At 30.9% G+C, this 17,946-nt stretch overlaps 1 protein-coding gene across 8 annotated transcripts in view; it reads right to left on the bottom strand.

The window, feature by feature from the left end:
* The window catches only part of LOC6637920 (longitudinals lacking protein, isoforms N/O/W/X/Y), a 72,048-nt gene that overhangs the window by 7,443 nt on the left and 46,659 nt on the right, over nucleotides 1-17,946 (bottom strand). The window contains exon 6 of one of the 8 annotated variants that reach the window (XM_023174846.2): nucleotides 547-1,634. The exons of 3 other annotated variants lie outside the window; for them this stretch is intronic. In XM_023174846.2, coding sequence (XP_023030614.1) covers nucleotides 562-1,634 — 1,073 coding nt within the window. In that variant the 3' untranslated portion in view covers nucleotides 547-561. Of the gene's footprint in view, nucleotides 1-546; nucleotides 1,635-2,862; nucleotides 3,543-10,463; nucleotides 11,543-15,043; nucleotides 16,580-16,745; nucleotides 16,826-17,946 lie in introns of those variants that run through there. 4 more of the 8 variants (XM_023174871.2, XM_047010307.1, XM_023174838.2 and 1 more) reach the window with 4 other exon arrangements.

Here is a 17,946-nt window from a genome sequence, read left to right as displayed (position 1 = left end):
AGTGAGACAGACAGAGACCTTTTTTTTATTGTTTTTTAGTGAGCCAGTTGTAGTTGTTGCTGTTGTTTGCCTAGAAAAAAAGAAAAACATATTAGTCAGGAGTTTTAAAAGAAATTGCACAACAAAATAATACATAAAACAAATTTAACACATACACTTTTACTTAATTGTAAACATTAATTCATTTTATTGTTTAAATTTTTTGTTTTTTTTTTGTTCTTCATCATAGTTTTTGTATATGTTACAATGTTGGTTGTTGGTTTTCTTAGATATTTTTTTTAAAATGTCTTGCGGAATTTGAGAGTTTTTAAAATGTGTAACTTTTTTTGAGCAACTTTCTTTTGTTTTTTAGAGAGAAATTCGTTAAGGCTTAAATATAATGACTTAGTTAAAAGAGATCCATCTATTTTGGCTATGTTTATATATATATATATTACATTTACTACCACAAAAGTTATCTATATATGTATAAGGGGGGGTAAATCACACAAAGTTATGACAATAACCAACAAATACTAATTATAAATCAAGTATTTATTATGCTTTACTCTCTTCTTCTAATTAATTTCCATTGCCCATATGTATAATGGTTAAACTCTCACCCGATTCCGCATGCTTTTGATTCATATGCTTACGTAAATCGGATTTATATTTGCATTTATGTGGACAATGTGGACATTTCAGAGTGGGTTCTACTCCACATTCATAGTTCTTGTGCCGCTTGAGGGAGCCTTTGATTTTATATGTTTTACCACAGACATTGCAAGCAAATTTCGCCTCATCCAGGTTAAAGTCATTACTAGTTACTTGCTGTAGGGTCATGGTGGTGCCAGTGGCAGTGGGATTTGAATTTGTGCTAGTTGTTGTATGCAAATCTACATATAATTTTTCCATTTGCATTTGGTTGTCGCCCTCAACTTGTTGTTCATCATGAAGATGATGTTGCTGATGATCTTGATGATGATGATGATGTTGCATTTGCTTGTCCATATAATCATCATCGTCCAACAGATCATCGTGATGCACATGATGTGTATGATGTGCATGATGATGTTGATGATGATCTTCACTCTTGCCCATGGCAGCCAATTCCAATTCTCTTTCTGCCTCATCGGCATCGGTTAGCAATAGTTCGGACTCGACAACAGTTTCATTTGAATTATTGCCCGTACTGGTGGCCATGGATATGCTAGTACCATATTGCATAACATCACGTAAAAGCATTTTATCCTCTAGCCTAGATGTATCTATTTTGATGAACTCTTGACGTGGTTGTGTTGCTCCTGCTGCTGGTGTCGGCACCTGCTGTGTTCTCTGCTGCTGCTGCTGCTGCTGGTGTGGATGATGATGATGTTGTTGCTTAACAATCTGTATGGTTGTGGCCTGTCCCTGTGTTGGTTTATGCAACAAACTCGTAGTTGTTGTATTTGTGGTTGCATTTTTAGTCAATGCTGGTATGGTATACTGTATATTACCCACTGGATTGCCCAAATCATCTGGTGGCAATTCCACCACAACTGTTGCTGCTGTTAAACCATTACTCAAAGTCTGACTACTGCTAGTCAAAGCGGCATTTGGACCCACTGTACTGGCTATGGAATAGGGCACCGTCTCCAATATGGTCCAATAGCCATCTGCAACAAAATAAATAAAAAGAAGACAAAATATCCTTTAATTAGTTAGAGTCAAGCATTTGATATTTTAAGATAATTACTTGTATTTAGTTATCTATAACAAGTGAGTGTGGTGAGTGTGGTTCGATTTGGAGGTGGTTCAATGTTCTTGTTGTTGTTCTTGTTCTTGTTGTTGGTATCGACATCGTTTTTTCTGCTCTTTTCTTTTTTTCTAAATAGCCCATCCAATTTGGTTTCATTTGATTTAGAAATCTTTGTTTCATTTTCATATACATATATATTTTATATAGATTTACTTTTGTATACTTTATTCTTTTTTTCATTTACGTTTACAGAATGCAAATTTACACCAAAGGAAACAAAAAAAAAAAAACCACAAAGTTTTCTTTACATAACTGAGGAATATGTATGTATATATGTATGTGTATATATTATATGTACTATATATAGGTAAATATATATATATTATATGTTCTGAAGTGGCAAAAAAATGGCGCTGTAAGTCTTATTTATGAGGGGAAGAGTGGGTAGAGGGGGGAAAGAGCCTATAATTTGCTGGCAAGATTTTTTTTATATATATTTGAGTTTTGAGAAAACACCAACCACAGGTTTAAGGGCTAAAAATATTTAAGTTTTGCTTTTTTTTCGATCTTTCTTTCTTTCTTGTACGTATAAAAATATTAAAAAGGTCTTGGACCCCATTATAATAATAATAATATTAACGATAATATAAAACAAAAACTTAAATACAAAAAACAGCAAAAAACACATACACACAAAGTGTAGAGAAAAAAGAGAGAGAGATAAGTAGAAGATGAAATTGAAAACGGAATGCTTTGTAAAAGAATAGAATTAAAAAAAAATTATCAAATATTTTAAACTAAATCAAAATCATGTTCATTTTAACTAGTGAAAGATCCGACAGGAACTTATATTCTTTGAAATTTGAAAAATATCATAGTTATTTTTTTTTGTCAACGGGGTTTCCCTATGTATATACATATATAGTCTAAAACCAAGATTTTAAGTAATTTGTGCAGGAATGTGTATGGCCTAAGGTTAACGTCTCTAATTTTTGTTGTTTTTTTTTGGATTTGATTTGTTATTTTATATGTAATAGGTATATATATATGTAGGTATGTGGAGGTAGCTACTAATTGTTAAATCATTTGGTAAACATTTCACATTACGCCTCTCAAGAGTTGCTTCTGTAGTTCACTCATATATCTTTTATATCGATTGCTCATTCGTCATCGTAGTCATCATCATCATCGCTCTCCTGCTTACAGGGCACAGCCGTGATGGTTAGATCACGACCAGCAAATTCAAATTTGATTTCACACAATGCAGCCGCCACATCGCTATCAATGCCATCGGCATCCGGATCTGCATCTGCCTCTACCTCACCATCGCCAGTGGCTTCTTCATCATTGCTTAGGACATCTTCATTTCGTATCACATACAAGGACTCTTCATCGTCGCGTGCCCTCTCATAGAGTAGACAATGTTTACGTTTGGCATGACGCAAGACATGATCCTTGCGTCGTGAACGATATTCACAGGATACGCATTTATATTTCTTTTGTTTCAAACAATATTTACGAACATGTTCTTGCAATTTCTGATGCGATTTATAATAACGTTTGCAATGTTTGCATTGCATAAACGAGTCCCGGGAAGGATTACCACCAGAAGAAACTGAAGCCACGCCTGCATTATCATCAAAATGTTGTAATTGACTAATAGTTGTTGAATTTGCGCTGTTGTTATTATTATTATTGTTGTTGTTGTTATTATGATGTTGTTGTTGTTGCTGCTGCTGCAAATAACCATAGTCATCATAGCTGGCAGTTGCCGTCGGTGTTGATGTATCCACACCCAATAAACTGCCCAATATGGGATAAATGTCTGCTGGACAAAGTTCAATAACCAAAAGATAGAACAGGAAAAAACAAAATATGAAACGAAAATAAGAAAATAAATTAAACAAATTTAAAATAAATTCCATAAACAAAATCAATATATCAAATAATTATTTAAAAAAATAAAGAAAATGATATAAAAACTTATCTACTAGCCACAACTTGTTGGAGCTTTTTTTGTTTGGATTCTTGATGAATGTTTTTGGGATGGTTGAATGATGTTGTTGATCTTGTGTCTTGTTTTCACTGTAGATGAATTGATATTTGTTTACAGATTACTGAAAATGATCATGATGATGATGATGATGGTGATGGTTGATCTTGATGACGTTGCTGATGATGATGTGAAATTTCCCATTTAGTAGAGAGCACCTCAAGCATTTTTAAACGTAAGCTAGGTCTAAACAAAAGCTCTAAATAAACAAAAAAAATAAATAAATAAAGGTTTAAATGTATATATATAGTAAATAATAAAGTGTTTAAAGTTTGTTGTTTGGTGTGTGTGTGTGTGTGTGTGTGAGTGCTTTCCAAACTACAACAATATTCAGCAAATAAATATAACTATCACATATATATATATATATTTTTTCTCTTGTTCATATTTCTTCTCTCAATACAATAATAATTAATGCATATTATTAGCCAGGCCAGAAGACAGAAGGTTCCAAGACAAGTCTCTCCCATTAGAACTCCATTTTTGTCATCTAGTTCAACCTAAAAGAAGAGAAAATTTCATGTTAGTTAATTTATATAAACAATTTCCTCTCATATGCATTTTTTTTTGCTGGGATCTAGGGATGGGGGGGAGGGTGAAGAAGATGAAGAAAGGGAAATCTCTGCAAGTTTGGTAGAATAATTATCAAAACAACAATTTTTCATATATTTTTTTTATGATTTCATCATTTCTTTTTAATATATATATATTTTAGGTTTTAGTTGATTTTTTTTTGTGTTTTGTTTTCATTTTACAACAATTAAATAGCATTTCTTTTTATAATCATATATATATTTTGTTTTTTATTTTTATTTTTATTTTTCTTTTTGCTTTCACTTCATTCATCGTTTATTAATAAAATTGTTTCACAAATTTTCTTTTGTTGTTGTTGTAAGGCGTTTTTCGGCTTTTGTTTTTTTAATATTATTATTATTATTATACATTTTACACTATTGAAATATTTGTCAATCTAGAATTTTTATTTGTTTTTCATTGCACACATTTAAAATTGTTTTTAAGCACACTTTGTTTTTTTTTTAATTATTTATTTTCGAAAATAAACTAACAACTGGCATTTTAAATGTCCAAATGTCATTAGATATATAATTCTTATATATTTTTTTTTAATTTTTGTTTTCTTCTTTTTTAATATTAAACTAAAGAAATTTTCTCCTTTCCATTTTGTTTTGTAAATTTTATTATCAGCGCAAAAACTAAGCTACAAATTACAAATATATGTATGCGTGGGTGTGTGTGTGTCTCTGTGTGTGTGTGAAAATGTTTAATTAATTTATTTTTTATTTTTTTTGATTTACTCGTTTCGGTTCGATTTGCTGTTTCAATTTTAAAGCGTGCGTTAACAGCTAACATTTATATATTTTTTTTCTTAATGATTGCAGTTAAATTTTTTTTTTATATTTATTCACTTATGCCCTACAATTCTAGACGATGTTCTCATTGTGTATGAGTGTGTCTGTGTGTGTGTGTGTGTCTAAGTGTGTGTTTTTATTGCAAGTTAATTCCCCATTTATTATTTTAGTTACATTTTTGCTATTAAAAGAAAAATTATAAAAAATAAAAACACAAAACACAAAGTTATTAATTGTAATAGAGAAAAGTAAAGAATAAGAAGTTTTTAAGTAAAATGTATGTGTATATGTGTGTGTGTGTCTGTATGTAGAGAGCTAAATGAATACATTCAAATCGGCATTCAGTTCTTTAAAGATTTATAAAGTTTGTAAAGTATTTATTTATACTCAGAGTACTGTTCATTTGTTGATATATTTATGAATTATTCATTGACGTTTTCTTTCCTTGATAACTTGAATATAAGTACTCTCTCTAAAATTCTGTGAATATTTAGAGAACTCTTGAAGTTTTTCGCATGATTTATTTAAATAAATTCATTCGGTTACACAGATTCATTGTTTGGGTGAGTTGATAAAGTATTTATATATACTCAGTGTACTATTTACTCATTGATGTTTATATTTGAAAATTCTGTGAATACTTAGATTAATTTTTATTCATTATTGCATAGAAACTCTAAAATTCTGTAATTACTTCTCATTGAGTTTTTCGAATGATTTGAGTCATATATATTACGCAGTTTGATTCATAAGTTGATATTTGATTGAAATTTGTAGTAATGACTGATTCATTAGGTGATATTTGCAGTATATTACGCAGTTTGATTCATAAGTTGATATTTGATTGAAATTTGTAGTAATGACTGATTCATTAGGTGATATTTGATTAAAATTTATATTAGTAAATTAAATATTTGAATAACTCTGAATGATTTAGTGATACATATTGCATAGATTGACTCATTGACTGACATTTGATTGAAATTTTTAAAGTTCTACTCATTCAAACATCGTTATTGACAAGTACTCGAAAGTACTCAAAAGTTTTGAATGTATTCATAGAGCTCTCTATTATGTTATTTTGTATTCTGTATGTATGTTTTGAGTTCAAACAGACAAAAGCCGCCTAACCATGATTTTATCATCGAACATACAAATACATATTGTTCGAATACAATTCTATAGCATATTCTGATTCTGTCCTTGTGTCCCTGCCCAATTTCCACTTGCCTATGCCGTTCTCTTCATGTTTCACAACTATCGTTCGTTTTCTCTTCACGTTTTGTTTTTTTTTAACATTTTCTTAACAATCACAATTAATCACATCGATTTATATATATATATATATATGTGTGTGTATCTATATGTAGGTATATATATAATTTTACATTCACAGCTCCAGGTTTACAACTTCTTAAATGTGTTTGTGTATATATGTAGGTGTAAAGTGTGTGTGTGTGTGTGTGTTTGTGTTGTTTTGTTTTACAATATAAATCCTTGGTTATTTATAAGCTTACTAGAACAAAAAAAAAAACAATAAAGGCAACAAAAACAAAATGAAAAATTGCTAGATACAGTTACATTTATCGTACATATACATACATACATACAGATTTAGTTAAATAGTTTCACTTTGCCTAGTTGGTACAATTTCTCGAAAAATATGTTTTCTTTATAGATAGTTAGTTAGATAAGATAGTTAGTTAGGTTTCACGTGTAGATTTGCCTGCAAAAGTGTGTGTGTGTGTATATGTGTGTGTTTTGTGTGTGTGTTAGTAGTTTTTTCTCTTTTTTTTGTTTGTTTGTTAATCAAAATTATATTGAATTTATCACATGCTCTTTCTTTTCCTTTTTTAACTACACTCAACTCAAGTCATCTAATGACAAATTTGTTTTCTTTCTTCATCTTTTTTTGAGTTGTTTTTTGTTTGTTTGTTTTTTTCATCACATCGCGCTGTTGATAAATTAGAAAAAATTTCTTTTTTTTGTTGTTGTTGTTGTTTGCTTAGAAAAGTAGTAAAAAAATGATTTTTTTGTTTTTCTGTTTTTTTTTTCCATTTGTTTTTGTTTTTGTATAAATAAGAACCACAACCTTAATAGACAAAAAAAAGTTAAATAATTTGCTTTAGATAATTGTTTTTACAAAACAACAAAAAAAATTAAATTAAAGAAAGGATATATATACATATATATGTAGTAGACGCTTGTGATATAGTGAGAAAGCAAAATATATATATATATTAATTATAGTTTTAACAAATTAAAATAAAAAAAAAACACTTTTTATCCCCCCTTATTTTGCTTTATATCTTTCACTTTTCTTTCTTATTTCTTTGCTCTACGTTTCTTCGACTGACTAGGAATTATATGTATATATATATTTCTATATATGTATATATCAAAATTTTTTTTTGTAAATTTCTTTTGCCAATTAATAATATAGATATAAAAAAATGTTTAGCCAATTCTAACAAAGATCAAAACAAATATAACAAAATTAATTTTTTAAAAACTCACATATAATAGAAATTTGTTTTTTTTTAAGCAAATTTTTTTCTTTTTAACTTATGTAATTCGAATACTGACCGACAAAAATTTTTTTTGAAATTAAAATGTTTTCTCCTTGTTTTTCTTTTCATTTGTTTCCATTTCTTTTCTTTTTTTCTTTTAGTTTAGTTTGTTGTAATATTCGCTTAGTTATTGCATGGGTTAACTATAATAATATATATATGTGTGTGTGTGTGTTTTTGTGTGTGTATGTGTGTTGGATCATCGCTTGTTTTTTTTTAGGTTTTTCTTTTGTCTTACGAATTTTTGTGCCAATTTCGTTTTGTCTGCTGTTTTATCACATTGTTTTTGTTGTGGCACAAAATTCTAATAAACAAATTTTCACGTTTTGCTTTCTTTTCGTTTAACGTTTTCTTTTCTTTCTTTTTTTTAAGCTCATTGTTTTCTATATGCTTTATAGCTTTTAATTTTTTTATCAATTATTAAGTGTTTAGTTTAGATTTTATGGGGTGTAAGTGTGTGTGTCTCTGTGTCTGTGTGTGTGTGTGTGTGTGTGGAGCGTTTTCTGAACTAGCTTTCGTTCACCCAACGTTATTATTATTATTTTCTTTTTTGCCTTATATAAACATTTACAATTTTACAATATACATATATATTCTTTAAAAATTAAACGATTTATATAACAAAAACCTTTTTTTTTTTGCAACATTTCGTTTTTCTAACTTTTCGTTCGACTTCTTTTAACAATTTGTGTGTGTGTGTGTGTTTGTTTGAATTTTGAAAATTACTTTTAGTATATTATAACAAGAAATTATATATGTAAATAAATTTTTTTGTTTTTTTTTTATATATATATATTAATTACAATGAGGACTATATTCTTTATATCACATACCAATTATATATTTTTTTTCTTTTCTTTTCTTTTCATAAACTTTGATGACTTTGACAGACGACTCTCTTCTCTTTCACTCTTTGACTCGATGCGAGTGTCCTTTTTTGTTTTGTTGTTGTATCCTTTTCTTTGACTCCTCTTATACGTTTATGTTGCTCGTTTTAATTAATAAATTTTGTTGTGTGTGTTTTTGTTGTTGTTGTTGTTGTATGGACGCGCCTAACCCTTTTTTTAAATTTTAATAATTTTGTCGTTTTCGTTTTTTGTTTTTGGTTCAAACTAAAAATTCCCTCTATCACATTTTGTGTTCACAATTTAATTCATTAAATCATAATACGTTTTCATTTCTTTTCTTTTCTTTTTTTTTTAAATTTTGTTTTTGTGTGTTTGCTTTTTGTTTTGTTTTTTTGCATGGAATGAGCACAAGATAAATATATAAATTAATCAAAAAAATTCTTCTTTTTTTTTTTTTGAAAATAAACAAGATTAGAGATCGTTGCGTTTCGTTTCTTCTTTTTTTGTTTTATAACTAAATAACTTATAACACGGGATTGCTGCTTTAAATTTCTTTGTTTTGATCTTCAATCCCTTATTATATTATTTTTTTGTTAATATTTTTTGTTTGTGTTTTGTTTTTGCTTCCGGGTGGCGCGTACCTCAAGAATAAAAAAGTGCCAAAAACTTTAAAGAATAAAAACTGTGTTGATTAATAAAACTAAAATATTAATTTTTAAGCTCAATATTTTTTTTTGTGTGTGGTTTTTGTTTTTCGTTTTTTTTTTTTTTGGTAGATTATATTGCACTTGACCAAAATTATTAACGTTCTTCTCCTCATTTTCCTCCAACTTCTTCTCCTTGTTCTTCTGTCTGTCTGCTCTTTTCGCTATGCTTTAGGCTCTAACTTATTGGCTAGATTTGACTCTCTGATCCATCTCTGATCTGTAATTATTAAACTTTTGACTGACTGACTAAGCGTTAATTGTTAAGTTTAACTATTGCCCCATTCTCCTTTTGATTTGGCGCGTGGTGAGTGTGTTTTATTTTGTTTTGGGTTGTTGTTGTGTCGTCTCTTGGCGAGTCTTTACTAAAATTAATGTGAATGTTTAAATTGTTTTTCTATTTTATTTATATATTGTTGCTGTTGTTGTTGCTGCTGCTATTTGCGTGCTGACTATATAAAAAGAAAATGCAAATTTTTTTTTTTTTTACCTTTCTGCTGTTCTGGTTTTTTGTTTTCAATTGAGATCATTCAAGTTCGCTAAGAAACAAAAAAAAAAAAGAAGATTTTCTATATACACATGCACACGCTCACACACACACACACACACACTTACATACATACACACACACACAGACAGAGGCTAAAACAAAAACATTAGGTGGTTCCCCCCAAAACCTAATCTGACCCCACAACCAACTAACTTTTCACTTCTCCCCACGCGCCACCATTGAATGTTTCACTTTGCACACAAAATTAAAGAAAAAATAATAATAATAATAATAATAATAATAGAGATGGAAACTAAAATATTATATAATAAAAAAATGAGGCTTAGCCATTGACTCAAAGTTTGCTTTCTAATCTTTCTTTTTTGGTTCCTAAACTTTGAAACGAAAGTTTTTTTCTCTTTTGGCAGAAACCTCGTCCTATTTCTTTTTACAGTTACGCGAGTTAGTGTGGTACTTTCTTTTTTATATAATTATATATATATAGAGATGTACATATATATATATATGTATATGTATAAAAAAACGACTATAATGTTTCAAGATCATTTGGAAAATTAATTGAAACCACTGCCTGACGCCGCCGCCGTCGTCGCCGCCGTGTGGATCCTAGTTTTTAGCTTGTATATTGAGGAGCTGCTGAGCTGGATTGCTGCTGTTGCCTTTACTACTCCGTTTGGGTTTCGTGTTGTTGTTGTTGTTGTTATATCATCGATGTTGATGGGTGCGCATATGGAGCACGAGATTGTGTTTATGCTTGGATTTCTTATGACAAATGGGACACTCGAATTTTGGTTCCACACCGCATTCAAAGCGTACATGTCGATTGAGGCTATGTGGCCGGGCATAGGTATTGCCGCATCTGTCACAGGCATAGGCACCACCGCCACCACTCCAAGTGGCTGTTGGTGTACCACCACCACCAGCAGCAATGGCTGCCGCTGCTGCTGCTGCTGCCGCCGCCGCTGCTGCCGCTGATGTAGAAGCTCCACCACTCGTTGATGAGGCACTTTGTGTATTGTTATTATTATTGTTGTTGTTGTTGTTGTTATTGTTGTTGCTATTGCTGCTGCTGCTACTGGCTGCCAAATTGGCAGCCGCTGCTACTACTAAGGCAGCGGCTGTTGGTGGATCTACAACCACAGAGGCGGAACTGATGGCATTGCTGGGACCCCCCACACCACCACTACTGCTACTAAAACGTCGTGTGGGCGTATCGCTGGGTCCTGGATACATCAATGGCGGCACTGGACGACTTTGCCCTGAGTGCTGTAGATGATGATGCGGTTGATGCTGATGCTGGTGGTGCAGATGATGCGTTGTATGTGGCCCTATTGTTAAACCAACTCCCGTTCCAGCTGCTGTGGCAGCCAGCAGAGCTTTGGAAAAAACCATACTTAAATCACATGGCTCATCCATACTATCATCATCATCATCATCGTCAGGATCGTCGTCCTCATTGCTATAGATGTCGCCTCTGACACCACCACCACCGATGCCACCACCACTAACACCACCAGCACCACCGCCATTTCCATGTCTTGTCACCAGCGGATGACCAGTACAATGAGTGGGCGTGGCACAAGCACTATCCGCATCGACGCGCAGCTCCTGCTCGGGCTCTGGCATCTCATGCTCATGCAATTCATTATTGTCATCGAAACCCGGTACACTGGGCTCGAATTTAATCACAGCCGTCGGAGTGGCAATGGGACTGGTGTAGGGACTTGTCTTTAGGCCAAGTGGACTGTAGCGTCGATGTGTTGAGGGAACTGTGCGAATGACAAGAATAAGAGAAAGAAATAGAGAGAGAGAAAGAGAGGAGAGAATAGAGAAAAAAGAATGTATAAGAAATTATGACACAATCGTTATATCTCAAAAGTCACTTTAAAATCTGATATCAAAAGTTTTCCTAAAACTAATTGGGAAATACTTGGAAAAAAATTAACAAAAAAAAAAAAAAAATAATAACAATGTAAAGATTAAATAAATATTGAAAATTTGTTTACCGTGATTTGTTTTTGGTTTTTTATATATTGTAGCATGTGTATTTGTTGTGGTGTGTGTGTGATTGTTGGTGAGTGTATGTGAATGGACGGTGTGTTAAAAAATGCTTTTTGTTGTGGCTCTTCGTATTTAGCTTTAGTGACGTTTGGGAAAATTGGAAATGATTTGTTTTAAATGTAAGTCTTGAAAAGTGTGTGTAGGTGTAGTTGTGTGTAGGTGTAGGTGTGTGTGTGTGTGTGTGAGTGAGTGGGCTGCAAAAGTAATTTGTTAATCTTTTTAAAAAGACTATGAATAAAACAAAATAATAACAAAAAAAAAGTGTATGAAACTTTTACAGACATCGAGATTTTGTAGAATTAAAAAAAAAAAAGAGTTACAACAAAAAAAAAATAGATATATATGTATATAGAAATGACTAATTAAATTGTTGTTGGTTAGTGACAAAATATAGAAGTACGACTTTTACACACTAAATAAAACAAAAAATAAATATATATTAATCAAAAAAAGAAGGACATTACTTTCACAACTTATATCTATATATAGAAAGTGAATGCTATACAAACACTTTCTCAATTTAAAAAAAAAAAGGAAGAACAAAATAAAAACTAAAATACGCATGCAATAAATATTGAAAAGTAAAAGAAAAGAATATTTTTGTATGAAAAGAAAGATTGAAAAAACAATTCATTGTAGGTTTTTTCATATTCTTAGCTATTTTAATACTATATTTTGTGTAATAAAATAGATCACACACTATATAAGATATATAGAAAGAGAGCAAGAGAGTAAGAGATCAAGAGAGAGAGAGAGAGAGATGGAGGTAGAAATTAGAGGAAATAGAGCTAAAGAGGACTAAGGAGTAGGATAGGATAGGATATAGAACTTAAAATTAACCTTTAGCAATACAATAGAATACAATACAAAACGTTGCCAATATATCTATATATATATATATATATACTAAATATATATATATATATAAAGTATATAGAGTAAAATAACAAACTACAAATTCAAAAAAAAAATATATATATATAGTTCATACAATAAATAGTTAGATTAGATAAATTTATAAGTAAAGGCCAATTATATAAATTGCCTTGTTTGTTCTAACAAATACATATATATATATATATATATAAAGTAATATATATATATATATATATAATTTAATAGGGTCTAAGAAGTAAATACATAGTTGCACAGTATATATATATATGTATATAGATAGATATGATGTATATAAATATAATCTTGGTAGTTAGGACATGCAAACAATAGTATTAAGGGCTCTACACCAAAATAACTGCCACAGTCATCGACCTCTAAGATGGAGAAGCATTCATTCAATCATCATCATCAATTATCTCTCCTTCATCACATCATTTTGACCGTGTGGAATCAACACCATCCATCCACCTGAAATAAAAAGCTGATTAGTATTGGTTCTAAGTAAATCAATAAACAATTTAAAATCTAAATGCCTAGATTGAGTGAAAAATCTTTGTGTGGAAGGGAAATTGGGTAAAATTGTGAATTGTATGCCATGAGTTGAGGGGGTGATGGGCGGGCGGGGGTTCAGGGCGTGGGTAAAATCAAAAACTAAAAAAATAAATACACTTTTTGTTTTGGTATTTTTGTTTGACATTTGCTTTTAATTATATTTCGAATTTTCTTTGTTTTATTATTTTTTTGTTTGTTTTGTTTCTTTTTGGTTTTGTTTTGTTGTTGTTGTTTTTTGTTTTGGTTTTTAATACATATTTTTAGCCGGCAATAATGAAGATTTTCTTTTTTTTTTTTGTTTTCTTTCATTATGAATACATAATAATAATATTATAATTTTATATATTAGGGATTTTTCCTCTCTTCTTTATTTTTTTCTCTAGCATTTTCTTTTTTTTCTCTTGTAACTTCATAGAGGTATTTGTTATCTTTTTGACTAAATATATATATTGAATATATATATATATATACATATACAGATATTTATATATAGATATATATATGTATATATATATTCAAATATATAGTTATGTTTACATACAATTCAGATTCAGTTTTTTTCTTTTATGTTTTCTATATAGTGCCGGTTTTTTTTTGTGTTTGTTTGTGTTTTTTTTCTTATGCAAATCTAACAATTTTTCCACAATTTTTGACAATTTGAAAAAAAGCTTTTGCTTTGTGTCTGTATGTGTGTGTGTGTGTGTTTTATATTTCGAATTTTTATTTTTGTGTTGTTGTTTTTTTATAAATATTATAATTTTTGGTATTTTCATTAGTCATAATTTTTGTCTAGAATTTCAAAATATATTTATATATATTTATAATTATATTAATATATTATCTCATAATTTCGTTTTGACTAGATTATATGTGGCATGCCCAAAAAAAAAAAAAACAATTGAAAAAAAAATCAAAAACTAATTAAAACTTGATTGCTTTGGTATGTTGAATTTAACAAAAATGATGAAAAAAAAACAAAAACATTTAAAAATCAATTTAATTACAATTTGTTTTTTTTTTTTTCTTTTTTTTAGTATGCTTTTTTTCTATGTTTGTTGTTGTTGTTCATGCCAAGCATATATGTGTGTGTGTGTATATATAGTTTTTTAGGTTTAGTTTAAAAATTAAGAGTTAATACAAAAATCTTTTGTCTTTTGTTTGTTTTTTGGTTTGTTTTTTTGGTTTGTCTTTTGTTTTTGTTTCTGTTTTTATAGCACACTTAAACAATCTGCTCTGACTAGTTGACATAATTTCATTTCTGTTCTTTACACATTCTTTTTGTCTTTTATTTAGAGTTTAATTTAGGTTTTTTTACCTTTTTTTTGTATTTTTTTTTTTGTATTTTTTGTTTAATGAGAATTTGCTAAAGCAATACACATTGTGTCTAATGAGATTATGTTTTGTATTGCAACAATTCGGCTCAACGACTGAACTAATATATATATATATATATATATGTATATATATAGAAAGATAGAGAGAGAGAGATAGCTTCTTTCTAAATGAAATCAAATGTATATATATGTATGTATAATTACAAATCAGTTCTTCTGGGCTTGGAGAGAGAAAGACTTATATAGCACACAACAAGTTGCTACTCCTCCTCCCACCAACATCTTTATCGATTTCAATCCATTGCACCAAATTATAAACTAAACCAAAAACTAAATTTGTACTAAGTCCAGCCGTTGGCCTTTTAAACTTTGCTTTGCTTTGGTTTCTTTTTGTATGTGTGTATATGTGTGTGTTTGTGTATGTGTGTGTGTGTGTGTGTTTGTGTGTTTTGTACAACTCTCCCAACCAAATGGACTCCATTGCTGCTCCATTTTATTCATTCTGGAATACCAGAGTGTATGTGCTGCTGCTGTTGCTGTTGCTATTTTGGTTAGAAACCGCATTTGCCACTCCCAGACTTAAGGTTGGCATTTGCTGTTGCTGCTGCTGGTGTAGTTGTTGTTGTTGTTGTTGTGGATATTGTTGTTGCTGCTGCTGCTGCTGCGTTGTTGGTTTCTTTTCAGCCGCCTCTTCGGCTGCCTCCTTCTCACGATCACGACACTTGGTATTTAGATGACGTTTCAGATTGCTATGCACATTTGTGGCATATCCACACATTTTACTACAGAAATAACGCGGCGGCAGGCCACATTCATTCTTCAGATGACATTTCAGGCTGTTCTTCCATTTGTAGGTGCGATTACAATTGCGGCATACCCATGGCTTCTCGATATCAGCATTATAGATCATATCAGCTGAATGCTCTAGAGATTCTTTGCGAGTGCGTTTGTTTTGAACCAAAATCCTATAACGATTGTCATCCGAATGCGACCAATGCAGATTCTGCAAGTTCTGGGCATCTAATGGCAAGCCACCCATTAGCTTATTGTTGCCCAACAATGTGGAATTGGCCGATGTAATGGTCGAGCCACCGCTGGAGCCAGCTCCAAATTGTTGCTGCTGCTGCTGTTGCTTGGATGCCGAAATTGTTGTTATGGTGGCCGGAATTGTGGGCAATTTAATTTGCAATGACGATTGACTGGTGGGCTGTAGTTGTAGATTTTGCAAATGTTGCTGCTGTTCCAACAACTGTTGCTGCTGCTGCGCACTCAACACAATCTTTTTCGCCTGAGAATTACACGATTTTTGCTTATCATTCGATTGCTTGGCATGCTTTTGAGTGGCCGCCGCTGTTGTCAACAGATCATCATCGTCATCATCGTTATCCATTAGATAGCTATCCTCGAATTCTTCATTCTCAATTTTGACCGCATCATAGGTCCAGGATAAGGGACTTGCCAGCTTCAAATCATAATCGAATGTATTTTCATCCTCAATGGCCTCATTGCAGACAGCTTCATCGTCCCCATTGAGCGATACATTGTCGGGATTCTCAATTTTAACAATAACCTCAGTCATGGCATCATCAATGCTATCCAATTCGACACCAGCAGCTGCCAGGGCAGCAGCCGATGCGGCATCCACATTACAATTGGCCGATGAGGCGCCTCCCTTGCTAATGTTGTTGTTGTGACTTCCATTGCCTGCAGTCACAGAAGCCGCCTGAGTAATGCAAGCGATGGTTGTGCGTCCAATACTACCGATACGGGTTACCGTTTGTGGAGCCATCTGATGTTGTCCACTGCTCGTCGTTGTTCTTTCCGTCGTCTTCTGGGCCGTCGATATTGATGTTGCTGCTGTCGCCGTCGTCGTTTTCGATGTGTTGGAGGTGTTGGCATTGTTAGTGGTTTTAGCATCGTTTATGAGTGACTTTTTCCCCTGATTCTGAGTTATTAGTTTGTCTGCACACACACGTTTTAGGTTCGTTAGTTTGTTTTGTTTTTTGGTAATTTTGTTTTTGGGTTAGTCATGAAATAGAAATGGTATATAGATGGTTAATGTTAGATTAATTTTGATTTGCATGTGTGTTAAAATTATTAAATGGTTAGAAAAGCTAAAAAACAAAATAAAATAAAAAGGTTAATAAAAATAAGTAAATCAAAATCATAAAGTCTGGTTTGGCTGTGGTGTGTGTAATGTGTATAAGACTGTAAAAAGAAAACAAAAATTAATTCATAATATAAAAATTTAACACTTAAAAGAAAGAAAACAAAGTAAATATAGTAACAAAAGAGTAGATAAAAACTTAATAAACTATTAAATAATCTTAAAAAAAACGAATTTTACTTTAGCAAGCCAAAGTTTGATGTCCTTATATCCTTGTGCATATTCTTAAAATGCAAATATGTATGTCTACATATGTATATATTAATTAAACTCTATTATCTTGGTGTTTCTATTTTCATTTTCCCATTATGTTAGAAAATGTAATAAAACCTTTTGTGCTGCCTATGATTTTAAATCTTATAAATTATTAAGATTTATTGACCTGAAGCCCGGTTAAAACCCATATATATTTCGACTTCAATATTGTCGAAATCTAGACAAAAACCTAACAAAAATATATGAAATTTGAAATCAAACTCAACTTGAGGTCAATCTTCTGAAGGAGATGAAATCCAAAGTAACACAAAAAGCTAAGCAGTTGGTCTGTCTATCTAATTCAAGAACCCTTATGTTCTATCAACAGAATTTGAAAAAAACTTAATAATTGCAATGGCCATTCCTTATTTTAAAATCTAAAACTAGTTGATAATCACAAGTAAATGAAGGTAAGAAATATTGGCAGAGCTTACAATAGTAGAGACCAGTTTTGTATAGAGTAGAGTAGAGTTTTGTATATTCTTCCTTTCAAATGGAGAATTGGAAGTATTAATTTCATATCACTGTTATAACAGTTGAACAAGTTAAAGCATTTGCAAAATTCTTTTAACAGAAATCACCTTGATGTGACTATTTTAAGCCAACTTGTTGATTAAAAAACTTATATATCTCCTACTTGATTTAAAAACGACTTGATAATGAAGCACGCGTTAATCCAAATGCATATATTGGATCATCCAAATATAATAAAAAAGGAGTCGAAACTGATTGAAACTGTTTTATGGATTAAGGAAGTATGAAGTTTTTATATTCTATATAGTTTCTATATATTAACCTGAAAGTCGTTGTGCTTTGACTTCATTAGACATAGTAATAAAGAAGTTATTTTCATTTACAATTATAAAAAGAAGCTTTAACAATATGTCAATTTAATAAAGTTTACGAA

This window comes from Drosophila willistoni (genome assembly GCF_018902025.1).
Source record: "Drosophila willistoni isolate 14030-0811.24 chromosome 2L unlocalized genomic scaffold, UCI_dwil_1.1 Seg72.1, whole genome shotgun sequence".
Classification (NCBI taxonomy): domain Eukaryota; kingdom Metazoa; phylum Arthropoda; class Insecta; order Diptera; family Drosophilidae; genus Drosophila; species Drosophila willistoni.
Note: the sequence above shows the minus strand (reverse complement) of the source record. Positions and strands in the feature narration are given on the sequence as shown.